The 24,812-nt window shown below is 46.4% G+C and overlaps 1 protein-coding gene, 1 long non-coding RNA gene and 1 pseudogene across 3 annotated transcripts in view; all 3 read left to right on the plus strand.

Moving 5' to 3' along the window:
* Positions 1–12,788, plus strand: part of ADCY9 (adenylate cyclase 9) — a 128,745-nt gene extending 115,957 nt beyond the window's left edge. The window contains exons 9-11 of the mRNA XM_084882267.1: positions 417–565; positions 3,594–3,635; positions 8,513–12,788. Of these exons, the coding sequence (XP_084738393.1) occupies positions 417–565; positions 3,594–3,635; positions 8,513–9,704 (1,383 nt within the window). The 3' untranslated portion in view covers positions 9,705–12,788. The remainder of the gene's footprint in view (positions 1–416; positions 566–3,593; positions 3,636–8,512) is intronic.
* Positions 1–24,812, plus strand: part of LOC311621939 (large ribosomal subunit protein eL18-like) — a 136,691-nt pseudogene that overhangs the window by 12,920 nt on the left and 98,959 nt on the right. The window lies entirely within an intron of this gene.
* On the plus strand, positions 17,134–19,063 carry LOC311620923. Its single transcript, XR_014794768.1, has 2 exons — positions 17,134–17,843; positions 18,880–19,063. It is a non-coding gene; the product is annotated as an uncharacterized lncRNA (long non-coding RNA).

Here is a 24,812-nt window from a genome sequence, read left to right on the forward strand (position 1 = left end):
TTGATTTCAGAGAGAAATAGAGAGGGGGGAGAGAGAGAGAGAGAGAGACACATCAATGATGAGAGAGAATCATTGACCGACTGCCTCCTGTACGCCCCCTCCTGGGGATTGAGCTAAGTGCCTTGACCGACCTCCTGGTTCATAGGTTGGTGCTCAATCACTGAGCCACACCAGCCGGGCTGGGGAAGAACTTTAGGGCCTTTGTGAACTTGTACCCTGAAGCTTTCTCTAATGAACCTAATGATTCATGATCTGTCCCCGAAACTGCTGGATATTTTACGATCACTGCCGTATTTTTATCTGACACAAAGACACGGACAAATGAGCAAACCGTGTGCCCTTGTGGTGCTCAGGTGGTAGGTGGGCCCTGAGGGGCGGGGTGATGGTTCCTAACGGTGTGCCGCCCCTCGCTGCAGTTCACCGTGTTCATGGACTCGGCCATCCTCGTCGCCGTGGTGCACTACTGCAACTTCTGCCAGTTCAGCTCCTGGATGCGGTCCTCCTTGGCCACCGTCGTGGGGGCCGGGCCCCTGTTCCTGCTGTACGTCTCCCTGTGCCCGGACAGGTACGCAGGCCGCTGCGGCTCGTGTCTGGCGCTCTCAATGGCAGGGCCCCCTTGACTTCGATGTCTCTCTCACCTCAGTTTCACATCAACATGAGCACTGTCAGCTCTGACAGACAGCCACTGTCCCAGCGGTAGAGAGCTTTCAGCACACACAATGTCAGCAACTGGTGAAATGCCCAAAGAGTAATGTGCAAAAGAAAGAGGAAGAAAATAAATTTAATAATATAATGTGTCTGCCTTGGTCCCAGGGGACATGGGGGAGGCTTACCAATGGATCTTTCTCTCACACATTGATGTTCCTCTCTCTTTATCTCCCCCCCCCAATTACTCCCTCCCACACTCTCTCTAAAAGTCAATGGAAGCTGGGACCGATTTGGCTCAATGGATAGAGCGTCGGCTTGGGGACTGAGGGGTCCCGGGTTCAATTCCGGTCAGGGGCATGTACCTTGGTTGCGGGCAGATCCCCAGTGGGGGGTGTGCAAGAGGCAGCTGATCGATGACTCTCTCTCATCGATGTTTCTAACTCTCTATCTCTCCCCCTTCCTCTCTGTACAAAATCAATAAAATATATTTTAAAAATAAATAAATAAATAAAAAAATAAATAAAAGTCAATGGAAAAAAATATTCTCAGATGTGGATTAACAACAACAAAAAATCATTGGATGGCAATATACATATGTGCTGTATTTAAAATGTCGTATACTAGTATTAATGAAATCCTTTTCACATAATTGAAGAATGTTTGGTTCTTAGTTTGTTACAATGAGTTTAAAATTGCCTATTGCATATTTGCAACTGATTTTGTGGTTTTTAATCATTTGCAAATTAAGATATAGTTGAAAATATAATGATACTTTGGATAGCAGGATGCACACAAGTGAGGAATTTATTCAAAAATTGCATGATAAGGTCTTGAACCCGATAAGCTTCCTTTTCAGTAACGTATGCCTAAATTTTGGACTTTTTGTGTAACTACTTATAAAAACAGTTTACTCTCAGCATGTATTGAAGAACCACTTATTTACAATTACACTGGGTTTAGGCTAGCAGGATATTTCAGAGTTACATCAAACGTTTATTCATTGTACTTTGTAGGGTATCTAATATTCAGGGCTCCCCAGATTATTATGATAGTTAGAGGGACCCCCAACATTTCCAAAATGCCCCCTAGACATGGTATTATTGCTGAGAACCATTGCTTTAGTAAATTCAAAAGTAGGTTATCGAGCACTATCCGGTTTGCTCAATGGTTAGAGCATTGGCCCATGGACTGAAGGGTCGCATGTTCAATTCCAGTCAAGGACATGTACCTCAGTTGCAGGCTCAATCCCCAGCCTGGGTCAGGGTGCACGTAGGAGGCAACCAATTGATGTGTCTCTCTCACATCAATGTTTCTCTCTGTGTGTCTCTTTTCTTCCCTCTCACTTTCTCTAAAACTCAATGGAAAAAATACCCTCAGGTGAGGATTAGCAGGAGGGAAAAAGGTAGGTTATCCAGTTTGTCACGATATCTAATGAAATTGCCAAAGTGTATCTTTGGTTATAATCAAAGCAGTGGTTGGTAATGGACAGAGTAAGTGTCCTTCCTCAATTTGCTTTAATAACAACATGAAGGATATTCAAGTTCTGTGCAAATTAAGATTAACAGGAGAATATAGAGTAGAACTGTCACTTAGTGTTCGAAAGGAAACCGTAATGAGTAGTTAAATTACTTTAAGCAGAACAAAGCCTACATTTTCTTTTCTGAAGTCGCGGCCATCTGGCTTTATGGTCATTACGAAGCTCTTTCTCAAGAGCCTGAAATTCAGCAAACTGCCTTTTATCCTTTTAGATCCATCACAAACCACCTCATCAGTTACTTACAGTCACTCAGTCACTGAGGTGCAGCTTTTCCACTGGGGCCCAGAGAGCTATTGTCATGGGGAGCCGGCATCACCTCTTTGCCAGAATTCAAATAACAGATCTTGGGAATGGCTGGCAGGTGAATCTCCCCTTGACCCAGTACTTCTCCACACACACAAGATCCTCTGAGTCCAGTCAGCCATCTTCACTGCTAAGTTTTTCCAGGGTAGAACATATATGGGGTGGTAAACAAAAATGTAAACTCGTCTCCTATAAAGGGGAGGGGACTCTGGGAACTGTGGCCAGCATTTCGGGGACATAGACGTGTGGATACAGTGATGTCATAGTCATGTCTGGACATCAGTGTGAGACGAGGATATGAAGTCTTATAATTCACATGTGACGTAGCTCTTGCTTTTCTTTCCTTTTCTGCAAAGTCCTTTAACACCTCACGTAATTATAAAAGCCACTCTTGAGCCTTCACCTGGCCCTTGCTGCCCAGGAGAGCTGCCCCCAGAGACTGTGCCATGTCCTCCTTTGCAGTGAGCCAGGCCACCTGGATGGGGAAGTTTGCCGTTGATTTCAGGACTGGGTGGGTTCTGGGTGTGACACAACTCCAAAAGACGCAGCTGAGAACATGGAGAGATTAAGAGCTGCATGTGTGTACCTTCCCTGACCAAAGAGAGTTCTTTAAGTATGAAGGGTTTCCGTGCAATAGCAAAGTCTGGCTTCTCCCTAAGATGGAATCTGCCAACACCTCTAGCAGTTCCTTTCAAAATTGACCCTTTGTCAGCAGACACTGCTTTTTGAACATGACTGAAGTTTCAATTCTATAGACACCATGATTAAATCCTAATTATAAAATACTAGCGGCCCGGTGCACGAATTCGTGCACATTGAAAGAAAAAATTAGAAGAAATATTAGCCTTTTATGTCTATAGATATGCCTTTGAGAGTTTTCCTGTTTTGTTTTGTTTGGTGATTTGCCTATTCTCCATAGCTGATGTAAAGGCTTTATACCTATATCATTGCCTTTACCTGTGGTATTCTTACTCAACATACATTATCAAATTAACTGTCTAACTTGATCTCCACATAAAAAAGAAAAATTGTTCATTTAAAGTCTTCCCAGATTGCTTTATACAATGCCTTTTATAATAATATTTTTATTTTATTTTAATTTCAGTTCCGAAGTAATTTCCCACCATGGTGCAGTACAGAATTTCAGGTAAGCTTTTAACATTGTGCTTAAATCTGAATCAGTGAGAGTAACTATATTATTACTGATTATTTCTAAACTTTCTAAATCCATTGTATCTTAAATAAGAAGAACAATATATACATTCTTAAAAGGATAAAGAAAAATATATACTTGTTGAAATATCAGATCATAGTTATATTTTATTGGGAAAGTGAAATGATGGTTAAGACATATGTTAGCCCTGGCCTGGGAGGTCAGTTGTTTAGAGCATCATCCCGATACACCAGGGTTTTGGGCTCCATCCCTAGTAAGTACACAAACAAGAATCAACCAATGAATGCATAAATAAGTGGAACAACTATGATGTTCCTCTCCCCCCACCCCCGTCCCTCCTTTATCTCCCTTACTCTCTCACTAAGCTAAAGTTTTTAAACCATATGTTAAATTTGGTTTAATTTTATATAAGACTTTAAGAGACCTCACCAACTAAAGAAAAGTACTTATTTTAAAAGTACTTATTTAAAGAAAAGTAAAATATTTTGAAATAACTGACTAGAAATTTGAAATAATAAACCTCACTTTACTGTAAACAGCAAACTAAATTCTAAATAAATGAAGAGTCTAAAATAAAAATTATATAAAACTATATAAAAATCTAGAAAAATAAAATTAAATAGCTTTCAAGCCTCTCTAAGAGATAACTTTCCAATCTTACAAATAATAATGGAAACCACATGTAAAAAAAAAAAAAAAAAAGAAAAAAAGGATGTACAGACAAATTGATTAGAGGGGATCAAAACAGGCTAAGAAAAATATTTGTGGAACTGTTGTTTTTATATTTTGGGGGGAGGGGGCTGTTTTAAAAAAGAGTTAATTAAGACCTACATAAATAAAAGACGGGGAAAAAACAACAGCAAAATATTCACAAGAGGAAATGTAGGTGGTAAATATATTACTGCTGAAGTCACTGCACATGTAAATAACTGCAGAATTCTTTTGGGGCTTTTAAATTGGATCTTTAAAAGTTAAGACATAAATACCCAGCGTAGGCAAGGGTGTGGCACAGTCATAAATTCTGGTGGTGTATAATTTTGTGTGGCTACCAGGCACTTATAAAATACAAGGTTGATTAATAACTTTACACATGAGATGGCCTTGTCCCCATTGTCCGGGCAAGGACGCTGCAGACCAGAGACGTTATGAACCTGCCTGTGGTCACACAGCTGGTCCCTGGCAGCGTGTAAGCCCTGGCCTCTCAGGACGAGGTCGTGCTCTGTCTACTGTGCTTCATCACTCCTCGGGGTGGTACAGTTGTTTTAGAAAGTACTTTGACAATCTGTAAAAATGCTCATAGCCTTTATGTAAGTAATCCTGTTTTTGTTAATCTGCTGAGGAGATAATTCAGCATATGGTAAAGGCTGCATGCCCAAAAATATTGATCTCAATGATTGATAATATTGAAAATTCATCATGAACCTCAGTTGTGAATAAAAAATAAATTAATTATGATATACTCAAATTTTATAACTGTTAAAAATGTAGCAATGTGGGGAACATGTATGGTTTTCACTTATTTTGTGAAATTACATACGTTCTGTAGCTACAGCTGGGTAATTCATTGTATGTGAAAAGTACAAGATGTAATAGTTATGATCTAGTAATGAGTGATGAATGATGACACTTTTTCTGTAATTAAGAAATTAAATATCTGTGGACATTTAGATCTTGGAATGAGAATTAAAGTAACTATGGAACAAAGGCAAAATGCAAATGTGTTTCTATATATGATGACAATTATAGTACTTAAAAGCAAAACATTTAGCAGCTTTTTAAAGTTAATTTTTATTGACGTGTAATATATACAGATAAAATTACTCATATCCTAAGAATACAGCTCAAAGAATTTTCACAATTACCAATACCAGTCAGACCAAGGGGGGAAAAAACAAAACATTTTCAGGTCTCTAGAAACCCCCCTTGCGTCCCATCCTGGTGACCCCACACCCCTGCATCCGAAGCATAGATTTTAAATGGCACTGAAGTACACCAAAATGTTAACAAACCCTGTGTTTACCTGGTTAGAACCATGAGTGACCTTTGTTTTCTATATGTTTTTTTAATCTTCCTTCTCCATGGTTATGAATTATACTGTATTTTACTCTAAATTTCATTTATGATCTAATGTCCAACTATTAAGTCATAAATTGATCCTTGCATTTAGTCACATAGAATTCCTCCTTTTGAAGTGGCCTTTGCTATTTGAATTTAGGAATAGGGCCACCACCTTGGTTCCTTCTGTAATAGAATAGGAAATAGGGGTTATAGATTGGAAGTAATTCTCCCAGCTGGGTCACAGATCTCTTCTGTCACAGGGCAGGCCTTGGGCACTGACCGTAATTCTGTGTATTAGGACCCTTCCTTTTGAGGCTTACCATTTAAGCAAAGGTAAAGGCAAACATTGTATTCTGCTCCTCTTTCCCTGCCATCCTGGTCCGCGCTTCACTGTTCCCCTTCTCCAGCCAGAGGGAACTGGCCTGTGCCTCCACCAGAGCGGGGCCACTCTGCGGGCTTTGGTCACAGCACAGCAAGAAAAGCAACAAGACCAGTAGGACAATGGAGGAAACCTAGACACCGCACCCATTCCTGCCACAGATTCACAGGCTCGGCCGTGCTGTTCGGACAGCAGTACGCCTTGGTGGTGTCTGTTCGTAAAGAGGCTGATCCTCTGTGTCTCCACGGTGGAGAAGCAGAAGGAGCCGGTGATCTGGGCCCCTCACAGAGAGGAGGATCACTTCTCCTCGCCCTATTCCAAAGCCAGCCGGAGGTGTGAGGGGCCAGACGATCTGTTTTAGCCACCTAAAACAGTTATTTTGTTCAGTGCTGGAGATTCAGAATAGGTATTTCCCTTCACACTGGGGAACCAGAGAACAGCCCCTGGAAGCAGGCTGGGTTGTTGGCGGGAGTAGAAATTAAAAGGCCACGTTGGAGATTTCCAGGGGACTTGTCAGTGCACAGTATTTTAAATGACAGCGATTCTACTCACAGGAGTTTATCCCACAGACACACTCATTCTGGTGCCCAGTGACACAGAGCAGGAATCTCACTGCAGCGTTGCTCCCGGTAGTAGAAGAAGGATGCAACCTAACGCCTGCAGGAGGGGGCCTGGCTGTTACTGCACATCAAGCATGTCAAACTCAGAGGCTAACACGGGCCAAATAAGAAAGGTTTTCGTGTATGTGGGCCACGAAAAAGCAAAAGCTTCCATTTTCATAGAAATGTAAGTTTATTTTGATAGAGACATGCTGAATACAAAGGGCTGAAATAGAACATTTTAATAAAAATTAGTATTTTTTTCTTGAACATTAACTTACCAGACACTGAAGAACTGCACAAATTAATAAGTGCAATGTAAATAAACCTATTTTCTTGTTCTCCAAAAGTGAAATATTTCCTGTTGTGCACACCAAACAAGTCAGTCGAGGACTAATGACATGGCGGGCTGCTAAAATATTTAGTGGAGAGAAATGATGTGCCTGCATATAAGGCATGTAAGGGAAATGAATGCAAAACGATTACAGTAATCAGTCATTAGCAAATATTGTAGTTTGTTATTAATAACTAGAGGCCCGGTGCATGAAATTAGTGCACAGGTAGGGTCCCTAGGCCTGGCCTGCGACGAAGGCCAATCAGGGCCTTCGGCTGCTGGCCAGGGCCTTCCTTCTGGCTGCCAGTTGGGGCCTCCCTTCCCTGGCTGCTGGCTGCCGGCCAGGGCCTTCCTTCGTTCCGTGCCACCCCCTGGTGATCAGTGCACGTCAGAGTAAACGATTGGTCTCACAGTCAAATTCCCATGGGGACAATTTACATATTAGGCTTTTCTATATATAGATATATCTAGATTATGCATAACAGGCTATTGTAAAAATTAAGTTACAAAAGTTTTATTAAAACGTTTTTTTACATACCGTAATATTGGCAGGGCCACAGACATATTCACTGTGGGCTGCATGCAGCCTGCGGGCTGCGAGTTTGACATGCTTCCTGGGCATCCATGCATTAGAATAGTGTACAACCTCAAGAAAACGACAGTGTTGGTTACCTTGGACACATATTTTTCATCGTTTATATTGTTTGAGATTCTTACATTGTGTAACTCTTAAAAGTATACATTTTATACTTTTTTTTTAATGTTAAATTATCTTAAGGGACTGGCGGAAACAGAACTAACTCAGAGTGGGGGAGGGGTGGTATTTTGCCAAACATTTATACAGGCAGAGAGTAGAGAACTTAGAAACTTCCTTTGTAAAATTACAAGTCTTTCAAAGCGAAAGTTGGATTAGAAACCTAAAAAGAGAATGTTAAATTTCTTGGGTCTGATAATGGTGTGGTTATGTAGGGATACGTCCTTATCCGCAGGTGATCCATAGTGAACCATTCAGTGTCTACACTTATTTTCATAATGTTCAGCAACAAATGTGTAAGCGTGTGTGCATGTTGACAGAGAGAAAAGGGAAAGTGGCAAAACGTTAACAGCTGTTGAATCCAGGAGAAGGACGTGCGAAGGTTTGTTTTGCTAGTCTCTCAACATTTCTACAGGGTTGACATTTTTCAAAATTGAAAGTTGGGAAAAAAGAAAAGATTTTTTTTTTTTTAAAACCAAAGCGGTTCTGAAAAGCAAAGCAATGACAAAACACTGATTAAAGAAACCAGTTACACAAGCCAGTCGTTATCCATGTCTTTAGCTAGCCAACTAAGCAGCTGCAGTTGTTGGAGGCTTGAGCTCAAGAACGTTTTGTGCAGGATGCCGGCTAGCGGGGCTATTTCAGAACCTGGAAGCACAGACAGTAGCCTTTTCTCTAAGAGATGCATGTAAGAAGAGATATCTTTCTCTTCTCTCTCCTCTCCAGTTCCGAGAGAGACCTGTGCGGCAGTTCGTTGCCACCTGACAGCAGGAGACCGGTCAGCCTGATCGGCCAGGAGGTGATCCTCACCTTCTTCCTCCTCCTCTTGCTGGTCTGGTTCCTGAACCGGGAGTTCGAAGTCAGCTACCGCCTTCACTACCACGGGGACGTGGAGGCCGACCTCCACCGCACGAAGATCCAGAGCATGAGGGACCAGGCGGACTGGCTGCTGAGGAACATCATCCCCTACCACGTGGCCGAGCAGCTGAAGGTGTCCCAGACCTACTCCAAGAACCACGACAGCGGGGGCGTCATCTTCGCCAGCATCGTCAACTTCAGCGAGTTCTACGAGGAGAACTACGAGGGGGGCAAGGAGTGCTACCGGGTCCTCAACGAGCTCATCGGCGACTTCGACGAGCTCCTGAGCAAGCCCGACTACAGCAGCATCGAGAAGATCAAGACCATCGGGGCCACGTACATGGCCGCCTCGGGGCTGAACGCCACGCAGGGCCAGGACGGCAGTCACCCGCAGGAGCACCTGCAGATCCTGTTCGAGTTCGCCAAGGAGATGATGCGCGTGGTGGACGACTTCAACAACAACATGCTCTGGTTCAACTTCAAGCTCCGGGTCGGCTTCAACCACGGGCCGCTGACGGCCGGCGTCATCGGCACCACCAAGCTGCTCTACGACATCTGGGGCGACACCGTCAACATCGCCAGCCGGATGGACACCACGGGGGTGGAGTGCCGCATCCAGGTGAGCGAGGAGAGCTACCGCGCCCTCAGCAAGATGGGCTACGACTTCGACTACCGGGGCACGGTGAACGTCAAGGGCAAAGGTCAGATGAAGACCTACCTTTACCCGAGGTGCGCGGACAGCGGCGTCGTGCCTCAGCACCAGCTGTCCATCTCCCCGGACATCCGCGTCCAGGTGGACGGCAGCATCGGGCGGTCTCCCACCGACGAGATCGCCAACCTGGTGCCTTCTGTACAGAACTTGGACAAGCCATCCCTGGGTCCCGAGAACAGCGCCCAGGCCAAGGACCCCCACCTGTCTTCTAAGAGACCCTGGAAGGAGCCCGTGAGAGCCGAAGAGAGGTGTCGGTTTGGCAAAGCCATAGAGAAGGGCGACTGTGAAGACACGGGGATGGAGGAAGCCAACGAGCTCACCAAGCTCAACGTCTCCAAGAGTGTGTGACGCAGCCCCTGGCCGCTGCCCACGGTGCTCTGTCCCTCGAAACACAATAATATTCGTATTCGGCCGTGGTGCACTCCCAGCGCCGCGGCCCCCACCCCCAGGAGTGGCGCCACGTGGTCACTGCAGCCCTAGCTTCTGTGTAGATCACAGTCATTCAGGGTTTGTTTTCATCCGTTTCTCTCCTCTTCTCCCCGGGACCCTCTCCCCGCGGTGTCGCCGCCCAGCGGCGTGGAGAACAAGTGCCTTCGGGGGCTGGCTGTCAGGGACAGAGACCATGGGCAGAGGTCACGGCGTCGGGTACGGCTGGACTTTTAAGACAAAAGCTGTGGTCGGGATATCGTTCTTATTGCTTTTTCTCACGAGACACTTTTCTTTGCTAATGCCATGTTTTTTGAGGTTTGTTTTTTTCCTATATACTTAATAGCGTTTTCCAGTGACCTGACCCTTCTATGTAAATACACACACGCACACACACTTGCACTTACCAATCTGAGCTCAAGTGCCAGTAACTCCCCGAGGGGAGGTCAAGGCGGGGGGGGGGGGGGGGGGTGCGGGCTGAGAACAGCGGTCAGCCGGTGGCCTGGCGCCCCTCCCTCCCTGCGCCTCCCCGAGCGCCCGGCCCCCGCGGGCTGTGGGCGCCCCGCTCCCCGCACCTCCGCACGCAGGCCAGGCTTCCCAACGCCAGCCAACCCGTAGCTAAGCTCGGGAAGCCAGGCCTCAGGAATCTGAAAGCTGTGTTCACTCGGCCCTCGTGCCGTGCCGAGGGGTCTTCCAGCCGGGAGGGAAGGGGCTTGTCCTTGAGGCCGGCTCGCCCGAGAGGGAAACGACAATAAATGCCTGGGGGTTGCATTTATTTATTTATTTATTTGCCAGGAACTGTGTTTTCAGGGAGGGGATGCCGGTCCTTCTGCTGGAGGCGCACAGCGGAGGGTGAGGAGTTGTCTGCCGGTGCTTTAGCCTCTTTGGCCACCTGCCCTGCAAGGGGGCCGCGCCGCACCCAGTGGGCACGGCCCGCACTCGGGTCAGAGAAGCTCCCCGTCTGCCCTGCGTGGCGCGGGGCGGGCAGGACCCAGCGGGGTCTGAAGCAGGGGTCCCGGCGGAGCACGGGGGCGGCAGGCAGTGCCGGCACCGGCTCGGCCTTCACACGTTCACGAAGTTTGTCCTTCCTGCCGGCGGCCTGTGCTGGGCCTGTTGGAGGCAGGCCAGGGCCTGTGAGTGAAGGCCAGCCCCCTCCAGACGGAGGTCTTGCACTGTATGGGGGGGCAGACTGGTCTGGGTGCCCCCGGGCTGTTAATCCAGGACGGGGAGAAGACACCTCTGTGCCCTTTGCTCCCAGTCCTCCCTGTAATTACATTCTGCCACATGGAGTCTGAACTTGACGTAGAGCTGAACTCAGGCCAGCGTGGCATTGCCATAGTCCCAGTTACTTTTAAGGTGCCCCTGGCCCACGGCTCCCGGGGTACTTTGGGAACTGTCTCCCTCTCTGTGTAAGGTCTTCACCGACATGCCCCGTGCATGTGCTTCTCACCGGTAACTCTGTGTGTAACCTCACATCTGCGTTAAGGTATCCCCCCTCCTTCCCAAATGTGTACAGAATCTGCCATTTCCAGCATCATGACACGTTGATTCCGATCAGCCATCTCCCCAGGGGGTCGCCAGGGCCACGCCGCCCTGGGGAGCGGAGCTTTCTCAGTGACCAGACTCTCCTTCAGGTTTCACCGTCACTGTGTTGTTCTTCCAACGCCGGAGAAAGGATGGTTGTGACAATACCTCTTGCTTCTAAAGAATGTATTCTTATAAAATATTGCAGAATTTTTATTTTTATTTTTATTTAAAAAAAAAAAAACACTACCTAAATGCTCTCCTTGTCTGTAAGAGTGTGGGCATGTCTGGGGTTTCTCCCCTCAGTATTCAGGGGTGTGTGTGAGTGTGGCTCCGTTCCTTTGCCTGCCCGCTTCAGGCTCTGGAGCTGTGGCGGCACCTAAGGGGCTGGGCGGTTGCCTACTTGTTGCCAGTGTCTCTGTTGTTGCGCCCAAAAAACGTGCTCTGCAAAGTTCATCTGTGCACACACTTCCTTCCTAGCACACTCTCTTTTCCCCTTCCCCACCTACAAAGGTGTTGATGGTTCCTGGCCCTGGGAATCCGAGAGGCTGCAGACCATCGGGAGAGAGTCAGACCACAGGGCGATCTGGCTCAGCTCTGTGCACACCGGAGCCTTTGATGGACGGCTTCCCCAGAGTTCCAAATTGTCCAAGAACGCCCTGAGCCTTCCTGAACAGCCAGTCCGGATGTGCTCTCTGGCCGTCCCCGGCTCCCTGCTCTGAAGCATACCTCATCCCGGAGCCTCAGTCTCTGCAGCGGAACCGCTGAGCGTCTCCCCCGCTGGCGCTGAACAGAGTTGCTGAAGACAGATGGGTTTCTAAGCAGCAGGTTCAAGCACTACCGGCACGATGGGTGGGTCCTTCAGAGTAGCAATACCTCTTCCGAACTTAGGGCAGGAAGCAATACTTCAGAAATGAATGTGTGTAAATAGTCGCTTTGAGTCGCAATTGCTATTTTCTCCTTGGCCCCAGGTCAGATCAAATTATATATATAGATGTATAAACAAGCACATAATTTTATCCAATGCAAACAAATGTAGAGCATCAGTAATTAAACCCTTAAGTAGCTTGAAGAGTCGCACAGATTATGCCACACCTGCGCACGACTCCATTGACACCGACTTGGCTTGTGGAGACACCTGCACATTTGCACATGACATGGAGAGCCCAGGGGCCATGTGCTCCCGCTACATGGTCTGTAATAACCTGCCGTTCCCAAAGATCAGTCTGCGTCTGCATTTCTAAATTTTTGAGGTAAACATTTTTTTTTTTATTTTTTTTTTATTTTTTATTTTTTTTTTTTTTGGTTGGTGGTTTCAGAAAATCACATCATGCCTAGAATCTGAAATTAAATTAGCAAGGACCAACTGTTTGCATTTTCTACCTTTCCTTTGCTTTTATTCTTGGTAAAAATTGTTAATTTTAATAATTTCAAAATGCATCCACTAAAGAAATGGACATTAAAATATTCTAAAAATCTAAATATTTGATGCCTGGCATTCTCATTGAAAAGATCAGTACCACGTCAGAGATTGGGGTGCCCCTCGCTCCCTGCAATTTGTGGCTTGAAATAGGGAGATGTGCTTTTCTTTTGTATCATCACTTTGAAAACAAGGCAACTAAAAAAATCCCTATGTGTCCTGTGGGTTTTTTTTATGGACATTTGCTACAGTTAACTTTGGTTGAGAAGTATTTATTTTTACATGGAACTTAAAAAAAAACAAAAAACACACACACACAGAAAAGCAGGTTGAAGAACTAGTTTTGCTTGCGATGACAACCCCATTTTATTAGGCCTCCTGATAGTTTGATTCTGCGTTATCTTGGAGAAGGGATTGACTAAGAAAGGAAAGTAGCCTGTCCCTTGCAGAGTTCCTGGGGGTAAGTCACAAAACCATTTCAGAATCTGAAGTCCCAGAGACTTTTCCCAGGAAAACACACAAGCCATTTGTATATCTGAGGGGTTCACAGCACCCCCAAGCCTGGAGCCAAACAGAACCTGCTGGGGTTGGGACTCCCGTGGACTCAGTGAAAGGAGACGAAGATGTGGGCCTGTCCGTCCTTGTGCATCCGCTTGCAGGGATCGAGCTCCCAGGTGGTCCTCAGTTGGAACCTGGTGCCCGTGAGGACACTACCACGTGGCAGGGACACTCTCTCCTCCTGAAACTGCTGCGGCTTTCCCCGGAGCCTTTCGGAGCTTAGAGAGTCGCGATGTCTGCAGCCTGGAAGGTCTTAGAAGGACATGGGTCTCTTCCCTGAGAAAGAGCACCCAGGAGTGTAAAGGATTTCTCAAGCAGCCCAGAAAGACAGCCTCTGATGTTTGCAGTAAGTCTCAGAACTCAGCCTTGGTGGTTTCTCTTGTGTTTAAAATCTCTTCTCACGCGGTCCTGCTGTGGGAATCCGTCACTGTGGCCACCTGGGATCAGTCCTGAGCTCCAGGAAAAGGAAGCTAACTGGGGAAAGAGATAAATGAGCGGAAGTGATTAAGAAAAAGTATACACTTGCACACCACATACTTATGAATTTAAAGTCTCCCCGAGTGTCTATTTTTATACAGTCCCTTTGGGGGGGAAAATGGTTTTTTTTTAATAACAAGACTCCAAAGAATTGTTATTGGATATTAGAGTAATTTAAGCTTAGGGAATTCTCATATTCCTGCTGGGCCTGAAGTCGGAAGGAGAAGCGAATTAAGCAATCATCTATTGAGCAATCTGAGTGCCTCCTGAAATCTGTCATCAACAAGCATCTATTCTTAATCTTTTTTTCTGGCTCACAAAGCCTTTGATAATTGGATGAAAGTTGTGGCTCCTTTCTCCAGAAACACACACGTAAAAATACGCCCCCCTTTTAATGTTGCATACAACTTCGGGAGTTCCTGGAACTAAATAAAATGCCCCTGATCTGCAATAACTAGAGGAATGATGGTTTGTAATTATTGCTATCTGCAAATCCAGTTTCTAGGCACTACTGGACTCTCCATTGTGACCTTGATTAAAAGTGTTAATGCTGCTTATTTATGCGTTTCCAATCAAAATTATAGTTTACACTTATGTCTGAGTTTCCTAAATATATTTGAAGAGCTACTCAACGAGCTTTTCAATATGTAAACATAAAGTTAGTCAGATTCTTCCCAACATTTAAAGTAACATCCAGCCTGTATTTACTGACTACCTACTATGTGCCAAATAATGCCAAAAGTCCCTTTATTTACGTTGTCAAATTTGCTGCAGTACTTGAGGATATTTGAGTAACAGCTGTGATTACAAACTGCGCTTTTCATGATGGCTCTACAATTGAATTCCACCAAGAAACTGAAGGGAAGTTCCAGATACCTGGGGTCACGTTGGCATTATTAAAGAGTGGCTTCCTCGTATCTTCTGTAACCCACTGGGTTATTTTTGTGTTTATGGCCTATGGATTGCTTAGCCTCTCAAGAAGGAGCGATCGATGAGAAGCATTCAGAGAAAGCAACCACACCAATATTGTGTTGGATCCACATGCCACTCATAAGATCGTGCTTTTGTTTTGAAACAATCCTCTCCTGATGGCAATTCAGTCCCAACGCAAGGGGCTCCGAGCCGGATGGGACAGAGCGCTGGCTTGGGCTGATTTGGCTGTGACAGCCTTTCGGGAGTAACCACCAGCGAAGGGTGTTCCGCTCTCTGAGGACCATGGTGGTTGGAGTCTCTGCCAATCCCGTCTCCGCCGGATGTCTGGTCGTGAGGTGAGGCAGCCCGGCGTCCAGCAGTCTTGTGAAAGGAATGCTCTTTTCCCTGTCTTCCTCTGACCTCCTTGGTCTCAGAAAAGTCTTGCCTTCTAGGTTGGGAGGGTGATGAATGGTATCAGAAAAGAGGAGTCGTTTGGAAGCTTGTCCATGTGATTCTGGGAAAAGGAAGCGGAATGGGAAAGGGGAGTGATGAAGACGTGTAGACTCTGCTTGGACTCCTCTGGACACAGACACCCTGTGCCTGAGGCAGACTTCAGTGGGTCACCATGATCTTCCTTCTCTGGACCGGCTCTCATTCTCCCCAGCTTCTGAGACCTCCAAAACTGACCTCCAGAAGTCTTCTCACCATGGCCCAGCCCTACCCAGTTCTGTCTCAGTGTGTCATGGGTGGCCATTCCTCTCCAAGAACATGTATGTGTCCTCACCCCGTTCCCATCATCTTTGACCTCCCAAGTAGGTTTCAGTGCCATGCCATCCTCATTCTCTAACTTCAGAAATACAGATACAACTACAGCAACATGATTTAGTAGACACTTTATGTATTTAAAGAAAGTAAGTCCTTCTCACATATGCAAATATGCCTCTATATGTAAAATAGCCTCTCATTACATGATGCATTTTCACCAAGGAACTCAAAACGCCTAGAACCCCTTTTCTCCCCATGATGCCTCATCCAAGTGGGTGGGCAGGGGTGCTTTCTCTGTACCACAGATTTGAAAGCTCAGGTTCAGAGCTGCCCAGGTTCAGCTTGTTGTCCATCATTTCCAGTCACATGGCCAGAAACCAGAGCATGCTGCAAACCCAAGTGAAATAACCTCTTGGCCTCCCTCTTCCTGTGCCAGGAAAGCAAAGAATCCAGGTGGTGGGATGGGACACTGTGTGTTTAAATGGCGAGAGTACCCCGTGGTCAGCAAGTGACCAGCAAAGTACACCACGTCTTCCCTTCTCTCCCTCTACTCTTCTTTTTGTAAGACTGGCTACTTGAATTATGTGTCAGATATTTAAATCACTATCCATGTATGCTTAGAACGGAGAAATTTTAAAATTATTCCAAGTGTCCATGTGCTAACAAAGACCATCAGGGAAGACAGGCAAAGTCTGCCACACGTTGGTGCCTTCAGAAAGATTAGTGTAAGACACAGATGGTTTTTGGTGTCCCGTACTACCTTCCAATGTAACAGCCATAGATTATGTACCTTTAACACAAAATTGTTTTGTTCTAATTATTTATTACACAGTAATTTTTTATTATAATGTTAAATCATTTTTAAAATACCTTACCATATATCTATACATCTCCAATATTTCAGGAACATATTAGAGAAAGGGAAAGAAAAAATAAATATCACTTGGCCTTTAACTTGAAATAGTATAGAACACAATTTGTAATTTTCACACCAATTTGGGGATCTTGGATAAAAAACAAAACAAAAAAAAACAGACTGTTGACTACAGAGGACTGAGAACACTAAGAGTTTACTTTTAAGAACAAGTTTTAGAACACGGTGTGTTGATGGAATTTCTCTTTGTAATTTTGGTTGGCCAGGATGAGATCTCTTCTTCCTCGCGAATAAAGGCTTCTGATATTATCACAGCTATATTTAGAGAATTTATTTAGCACAGAAGAATATGGCTGGATGTTGTCCTTGTTCCCTGCTTATATTAATTGCATGACAAGTTGTATTTTGCAAAATTTTCCATCAAGGACTTCCATAGACTTCTCACCTTAACCTACCTAGACACTCGGAGAATGTTCAGACTTCTTTGTATGTTTTTTAATATTGAAGAACGTTATTTATATGAGCCTTAAGGAAATTAATATCATAAAGCCTAAGAAGATAAGGTAAAACTATTTTTTAAAAAGAAATTTGAGCCAAAACCGGTTTGGCTCAGTGGATAGAGCGTCGGCCTGCGGACTGAAAGGTCCCAGGTTCAATTCCGGTCAAGGGGGTGTGCAAGAGGCAGCTGATCGATGATTCTCTCTCATTGATGTTTCTAACTCTCTCTCTCTCTCTCTCTCTCTCTCTCTCTCTCTCTCTCTCTCTTCCTCTCTGTAAAAAATCAATAAAATATATATTAAAAAAATAAAATAAAATAAAAAGAAATTTGAAGCAGGTAATTGAAGGTAAAAGAATCCTTTTTCCTAAAATGTTTCAAATGGGACAAAATTTATTGGATGAATTTATTGCATGAATCACATGGATAGTGATTCAAATTCTTCAATCCCTTAGGTAGCCAATACAGTGGGTGGCTTCAGCCCTTTCAGAATCTTATTTCCAAATTTCCTGATCTTCCTCTTTCAACTGTCCATTTTGTTGGAAGAATTACAAGAGGCTCAGACCTGCATGCTTTGATGGAAAACCAAGTGTGAGCTTGTGAGCTAGCCATGCGGTAGTTTCCAGAACTCCAAGAGTGTGTCTGTGTTCCTGACAGGTGGCTTCTGTCACCACCACAAACCCAAGACCTCGTGCATCTGTGCCCGTAGCGATGGATGCTGGGAGCAGGAGCTCTGCCCGAGCCGCGTGAGTGTCCGCTGTGTGTGAGACGGCTGGCAGTGCGAGGAGCCTGGCTCTGCAGGTCCTCGGACGGGTGAGAAAGCAGCCGCCACACCCCAGCACGGTGCCAACCCTCCTGTTGCCCCTCTGGCTTCTTGGTGAAGAGCGATGACCTCATGTTCTGCTTGTAAAACTTTTCGTGGTCTGTACCTCATGCACTGGCCCAGTGTGAGATGCTCCAGGACCTGGGCACCCCCGCCCTTCGGAAAACCATCTGCATGCCCCACTGGTGTCAGCCGAAAGCACCGCTGGAGTGGTGAGCTGGGCATTCCGGGCCCGACTTGGGCTTAGAAAGAGGGTCTTCTTGTCTCAGCTCCTGGGCTGGCCCAGCAGCAGAGCACCAGACTCTCGGGCCTGCGTGGGACCCCTAGAGACCCCAGCCAGTCTCACCCGTGGTTCTGGGGTCCCAAGCTGTCTTTGGACTTGGGGGTGGGGGTGCAGGGACAGAGCAGAGGACCAGCTGGGAATGCCCAGAAAGTGGGTGTCAAGGAAGTGCAGTTCACCAACATCCGGGGCAGCAGTGCTCGGCTCCCAGGCAGCCCTTAGCCACCTCTGCGCCTCCCTCCCCCGCCCCACCCCAAGTGCTGCAGCTGCAGGCGCCATAAGCCATTAGTGGGGGGGGTGGCAGGGGGCAGCAGGGCCTCCTGGTGCACCCTCCTCACGCTACAGCATCAAACCGAAGCACCAATAACACACGGATAAGCACCGAGCAAAAAGCCCAAAGCCTTAACATCCTCTCGGGAATCCTGTGTCAGTTGCACCATTTGTGACAGACAGCAATTCTAGGATTGAACGTCCCTGAGATGATCTAATTACTCAAAGCAGCTCCCACCGTCTCAGTCCACACAGTCCTCATTCCAAAGCCGATCCTGTGAGGCACTCCAGCGGCGGCGTAACCCAACACGGTCATGGTCACGGTCACGCCGCCCCGTCAGCTCCGCCAGCTCCGCCTCGCAGGTCACAGAGCACGTGTCCGTGGCGTATGGCGTGGAGTCACTGTGAAGGGGCAGCGTGGTGTGTGGGAGCAGCCTTCTGACCTGTGGGCTGTATATTCTCTCTCCTAGCACTGACATTCTTTCACACCCCCTGCCTGAGGCTGCCTTTGCACGGGCATTGAATCCGGCTCGTAGTGAAATATGGAAAGAAATCACAGGACATTTTAATATTCTTTCCATTCCAAGGCATGGATAGTTTTTTCTTTTTTAATCAACACATGTCTAGGCACTGCTTGTGGTTCTTTCCTGCCCTCCGAACTTCTACCCATCTATGCTTTCCTGTCTTCTCTTTCCCAGAAGAGAAAAGCACTGCTGAGAGAGGAGCCTAAGTTTCCTTTCAGTTAAAGGAAAGGAGCCTCATTGTAAATAAAAAGATAAGTAACTGTTTGTGGTCTGTCAACAACCAAACCCAGGAAGAACTGTATCTGTGAAATACACATCTCTCTCTCTGTGTGTGTTAATAAAAGCACATGATCTCTCATTCATTGCAGACTTGTGATCTATTGTATATCAACATGTTTTATTGTATCAGAGAAAACTTTATGCTATAGACAGAGAAAAGCTGGGAGAGGGGGGATTCAAAATATAGTGTAATTGCCTCAAATGTTGTTGTTTGTCTATTCTGGGCTTGGCACAATTTCAGGGGCGGGGAAATGTACTCGATATAAATTAACCAGAAAATTAATTTATCTGCGAGATCTCAGAAACTTCTTTTTAACATAACACGGATCCATAGAGCCGACCCATGTGTGTGCCCTGTGCAGCCCACGTGGGTCCAAAGCTGGCGCTGCATTTTAACCCGGACGCCGGCGCCGCGGGGAGAAGGGGCTGCGGCCCTGGAGCCAGCCCGGCTTCCGCGGGGCCGCGGGCAGCTCCCCTGAGCTTGAGTAGAGGTGTCCAAGCAACATACAGGGTAGCTGCACGTTTTCAAGGCCTTGAAGGCCAGTCTTCTTTTTTTAAATACAGCCCAACTTCAAGTTTCAGTGGCCCCTTTCCTCCTGCAGACAGGAAAAGAGAGAGAGCGAAGAGCCCTCTCCAGGAGGGGTCTGTCCCGGAGCAGGAAGGGAGAGCTCGGCCTCTGCAGTCGGGAGTGGAGGTGGACGCACAGTTAGACCCCAGGTCTGGTGCTGGCTCTCACTGCGATTCCACTGGAGCTGGTTCAGCACTGAGCTGAGCTCACAGACCGGAGTGAACCAGCACTGGTTTTCTTTGGACTGCTTTGAGCAAAAATAGAAAAAAAAAGAGCTCATTTCCCCCCCAAAGGTTTTGGGGGCAATGCAATAGTAAGTAAGTATTCGCTGGCCTGGTTTCCCCATCTTTTAAGATAGAAGTGTGACCTCCAGTTCCTGGACTGCGAGAATATTCTGAAACCGAGTTTAGCGCCCGTAGTCAGAGCACACTCAGCGAGGCGTGGTGAGGGTTCCTGCAGGGGGGTGTCCGGGTGCAGGTCTCCACTCTGAGCCTGGCTTTTTTAGCGGGTGTTAGGTAAACAGGTGTGCGAAGCCGGTTAGCAAACACAAGACGAAGAGAAGCTCTGCTCCTCTTGGGAGGAGATTGGACGTTTTTGATTTTGCTTTTTTTTTTTAAATGCAGCCCAAGTATCTAGAAAAAAGATATTCTTGCTCTTCTAGCCACCGAGCGATGTGCAGGGAAGTGAGGAGGAAGGTCATTTGATGTGCAAATGCCCTGAAGGTCACATTTGTTTTGTCCATGAAGGAAACGTTGTTCACCTTCTCCTTTATCCAGTCATCAAGCTCATGTGAAAATAAGGAAGCATCTCTTTAAATACAGTCGTGCCCCGGAAGGGCCCCCTTTGCAGCCCAGTGGCTCTCCTGAGATGGAATGGTCATCCCAGGGGGCCCCTGGGACCTGCCCTGGGTGATTGGAGGCATCGCGTCCTTTTGTAAAACAAGACAGTGTCTTGCATAATAAACTCTTACAGCCAAAGGGATCTGTGAGCAAATGTTAAAACGGAGGGGATATCATTCTCAATTTCTTTTTTTTAATTGATTTTTTACAGAGCAGAAGAGAGAGGCATAGAGAGTTAGAAGCATCACTGAGAGAGAATCATGGATCAGCTGCCTCTTGCACACCCTCTACTGGGGATGTGCCCGCAACCAAGGTACGTGCCCTTGACTGGAATCGAACCTGGGACCTTTCAGTCCGCAGACCGACGCTCTATCCACTGAGCCAAACCGGTTTCGGCTCATTCTCCATTTCTAAAGAGTATTTGTTTTTAGTTTTGATTTACCAATTGGTTTTTCTAGAGGGCCTTTCCCTCCCCGCCCCCCAATTAAATTAGTCACTATGGTACTGTTGTGAGGCAGTCGTTTAATTTCATGGCTTTCATAAGTTTACAGGAACATAAAAATGTGATGCCCATGAAATTCATTACAATTCTCCATTATCTTGTGGATTTAGTGCCCATCTGTCTTGCATATGTTTCAGCGGTGGCTCACAGCGGCCCCTGCCATACATGGGCCATATGCCTGTTTACTATGCACATGTGGAAATGTGCATGCATCCAGACCTGCTATTCCCAACCTTTTTCATCTCGTGGCGCACATCAACTAATTATTAAAAATCTGCAGCACACCAAAAATATATATATTTTTTGCTGTTATGACAAAAAGAATAGGTATAATTTTGATTCATTCATACCAGATGGCTATTGTTGTGATGGCTGTTTATTTTGTTTATGTTTGTTGTTGTTTACAATCTACGGGAAAGGAGATCAACCACGGCACACTGGTTGAAAATCACTGATCTAGACCCAAAACTAGTGGTAAACTAAGGCTGTCTCTGACTTGGATTCTAAGTCCCCCCAGAAAAGACACAAACATTGGTGTATTCGTAAGAATAGATTTAGAAACAGTCCTTCCAGCCCAGCAAATGTCATTTTGTTCCTGTCTGCTCTCTCTTTCCATTTGCAATAAACCTGACAAAAATTTCCAGAATGAAAATGTGCATATTTGAAGGAAACGTTGGCAGGCAGCCACAGACGCAAAGGAGGCAAACTAGTTTTGCTCTTGTTTTTCTGCCAATAACTGCTTGGCGGCCCAGGCTCCAGAGCCCCAGGGGGGATTCGGATAGGTCAGGTGCACACAGGCCACGGGGAAGGTGACAGGTCAAAGCAAAGTGAACGTCTCTGCGCCTGAACACTGTTTGGCCTCACTGCCCCTCCTCTCGGTCCACAGAGATGGGGCAGCCCAGTGTCTTGAATGGTTAACTCGCTCAGCTCGTCTGTTACACAAAGAACGTAGACCTGATGCATTGCACCAAGGCAATGAAATCCACTTCAATCCGGTGTACCTGACCTTCCTCCATGGTCGGAGGGATCCTTCACTTTACCAAGGAAGGAAAGGAGGGAGGGGGAGGGTAGTAAGGAAGACAAGGGTAAACAGGCAAAGCCTTTACTACTTTTAAAATGGATTTGGTTTTCAGATCCATTTCTAGATCATGTCTTCAGATCCTGTGTCCTGCAGTGAGCACCCTTCACTGGTAGCATAGAGGAGCGGAGGTTCTATATACCTTGTTCCCAGGGTATGGGCTTCCCCTCAGGTCTCAGCTGAACCATGAAAGCAGGGAGTCGGGTTCCTTCCCTCCATGGCTGGTGAGGTGAGTAGCAAACCACCCTTTGGATTCGGGGGAGGGGGAGTGTCCTGATTTTTCTGAAATAAGGAACAAGACTAACTGGGGCCCAGCCAGCGTGTCTCAGTGGTTGAGCTTTGACCTATGAACCGGGGGATCACAGCTCAATTCCCTGTCAGAGCACATACCCGGGTTGTGGGCTCAGTCCCCAGTGGGGGAAGTGCAGGAGGCAGCCAATCAATGATTTCTTTCTCATCATTGATGTTTCTATCTCTCTCTTCCTCTCCTAAAATCAATAAAAATATATATATTTTTAAAAAATGCTAAAAAAAAAAAAAAAAAAAAGGGAGGGGGAGGGGGACTAACTTGGTGCCAAAGGGAACTTAGAGAAAAGATTCAAGGCTCCCGAATCCATCTGTCCCCCTAGAATAGGGGGTGGGGATGAGGGACAGAGCTGAGCCCCTTGCTGGCCTGTCCCGGAGGGGGTTGGGCTCAGAACCAGGAGCTCCCATGGGATGGTGCAGCAGGGGAGGGCCCGGTCTCTGGGAGGCCTGCACCAGGCGTCGGAGGAGCGTGGTGGACAGAGCCTGGCTGGAGGCCCAGGAGGTCCAGAGGAGGAGAGGCCAGGGCCCCCGTCATGCTCCCCGGGAAGGAACTGAACCCTCCTGAGCCTCTGAGCGGATGTGACTTCACCCGGGAGACGGGATGGCAGCTGAGGGCCCAAGACCTGGCCCTGGCCCGAGTCTGGTGGGAAATTAGCTCTTTCATCTCATTCAAGGTCACTTCCAGGAGAGTCTCACAGACGAGTCCCAGGAATCAGCTCTGCAGGGCAGGCCACTCATCAGAGAAACACACAGCCCAGCAAGGGGACCTGGAATGTTCCAGAAACATGAAAGCTTGGGGTTAGGGGGGTGGGGGCAGGCGAGTGGGGGGCGGTGAGAAGGGCTCGGGAGCAGGGTCCATGCAGGAGAAAGAGCTGCAGAACGAGGCTCCTTTCATGCTGAGCCCCACGGCTATAAATAGCCAGGCAGCTGCTCAACAGCTGGCGCAGAGAGTAAGAGAGCACTGACCAGGCGCACCTTTGCGTGTGCGGGACAACCCTAGGCTGCCCGGAGGGAGCTACAGACCTCCCCCGCCTTTAACCAGAACCCACAGCTGGTTTAAGACTGGACAAAAGAGACACAGGGTGGGCCGTGTGACCCTTTGTAGATACGGAGACTGCCTGCTGCCCTGACCATGTTATCAGCACATTAGTGTTTGCTTTTAAAGAGAGAAAAAAAGCCTTTAAAAATAAAATTGAGACATAACTTACACATAGGTTGATGAGTATTTACATATTTATACACCTATGTAACTATCAGCTAGGTCAAGGTGTGGGACATTTTGAGCACCTCAGGGGACTGTCTTGTGCCTGTGCAGTCAGTAACCCCACTGTCCACGGCCAACCACTGTGTTTATCTCTGTCACCTTAGGCAGATGTCTTCTTCCTGGTAACTTCGTATCTGATTCATCTGGCGGGAATCCCACAGTGAGTCCTGGCTTCTCTCACTCATGGACATGCCTGTGGGTTCCTCCACACTGCGGGTAGCAGAACTTTGTTCTTTTTTGTTACTGTGTAGTATTCCGTTGTATGATGAGACCATGACTTATTTATCAGTTCTCCTGCTGAGTATCTTGGGCTGTTTCTAGTTCGAAGCTATTATGAGTAACACTGCAATGAGGAGTCTTGTCAGTGTTGGCATATTTCAGAATAGGTTTGAAAATAGATTCTGGCAGAAATCTAAACTGGTACACCTTCAATGGAGGGCAACTTGGCAAGATCTGTCAAAATTAGAAAGGTAGATGGCCTCAGAATTTATTCTACAGATCTGCTAAAATATGCAAAATGATTTCTGCACAGGCTTCTTCATTATAGCATTTTTTTTAAAAGCTGAAGTTTTGCTATTTTGTTGTTGAGTTGTCAGTGTTCTTTATATATGCTGGAAACTATAACCTTTTTAGATATTCGATATATAATTTGCAAATATTTTCTCCCATCCGGTAGGCTGTGTTTTCACTTCCTTGATAATATCCTCTGATAACAGAAGTTTTGAGTTTTCATGAACTCCAATTTATCTATTTTCTATTTTGTTGCTGTGCTTTTAGTGTCATATTTGAGATTCTCTTCCCAAAACTAAGGTCATGAAGATTCACCCTATGTTTCTTCTAAGGGTTTTATGGAACATAACCCCCACTCCTTAAGTGTGGACTGCACATCGTGATTTCTACTCTACGTGGAAAAAACCAGTGGAGAAACCTGACAAACACACCTCAGCCAGGTGATCAAGGTCAACATCAACATCGTTGTGTTAATAGCATGGGCCCTTGACCCGATGGGAAGGGCACTCTTATGGCTGAATGATGCCCCACTCCAAATTGATTTGTTCAGTCTGAACTCCCATCACCTTCGAATGTGACTGTATTTGAAGATAGGATCTTTAAAGAGCAATTGAGGTTAAATGAGGTCCTCGAGTTGGAGCCTAATCCAATGTGACCGGTGTCCTTGAGAGGAGAGTGGGACACAGGCAGGTAGAGGGAAAACCATGTGGAGACACAGGGAGAAGAGAGCCATCTACAAACCAAGGAGAGAAGCCTTAGGA

The sequence above is a fragment of the Pipistrellus hanaki genome (assembly GCF_964339955.1).
Source record: "Pipistrellus hanaki genome assembly, chromosome: 4".
Taxonomy (NCBI): domain Eukaryota; kingdom Metazoa; phylum Chordata; class Mammalia; order Chiroptera; family Vespertilionidae; genus Pipistrellus; species Pipistrellus hanaki.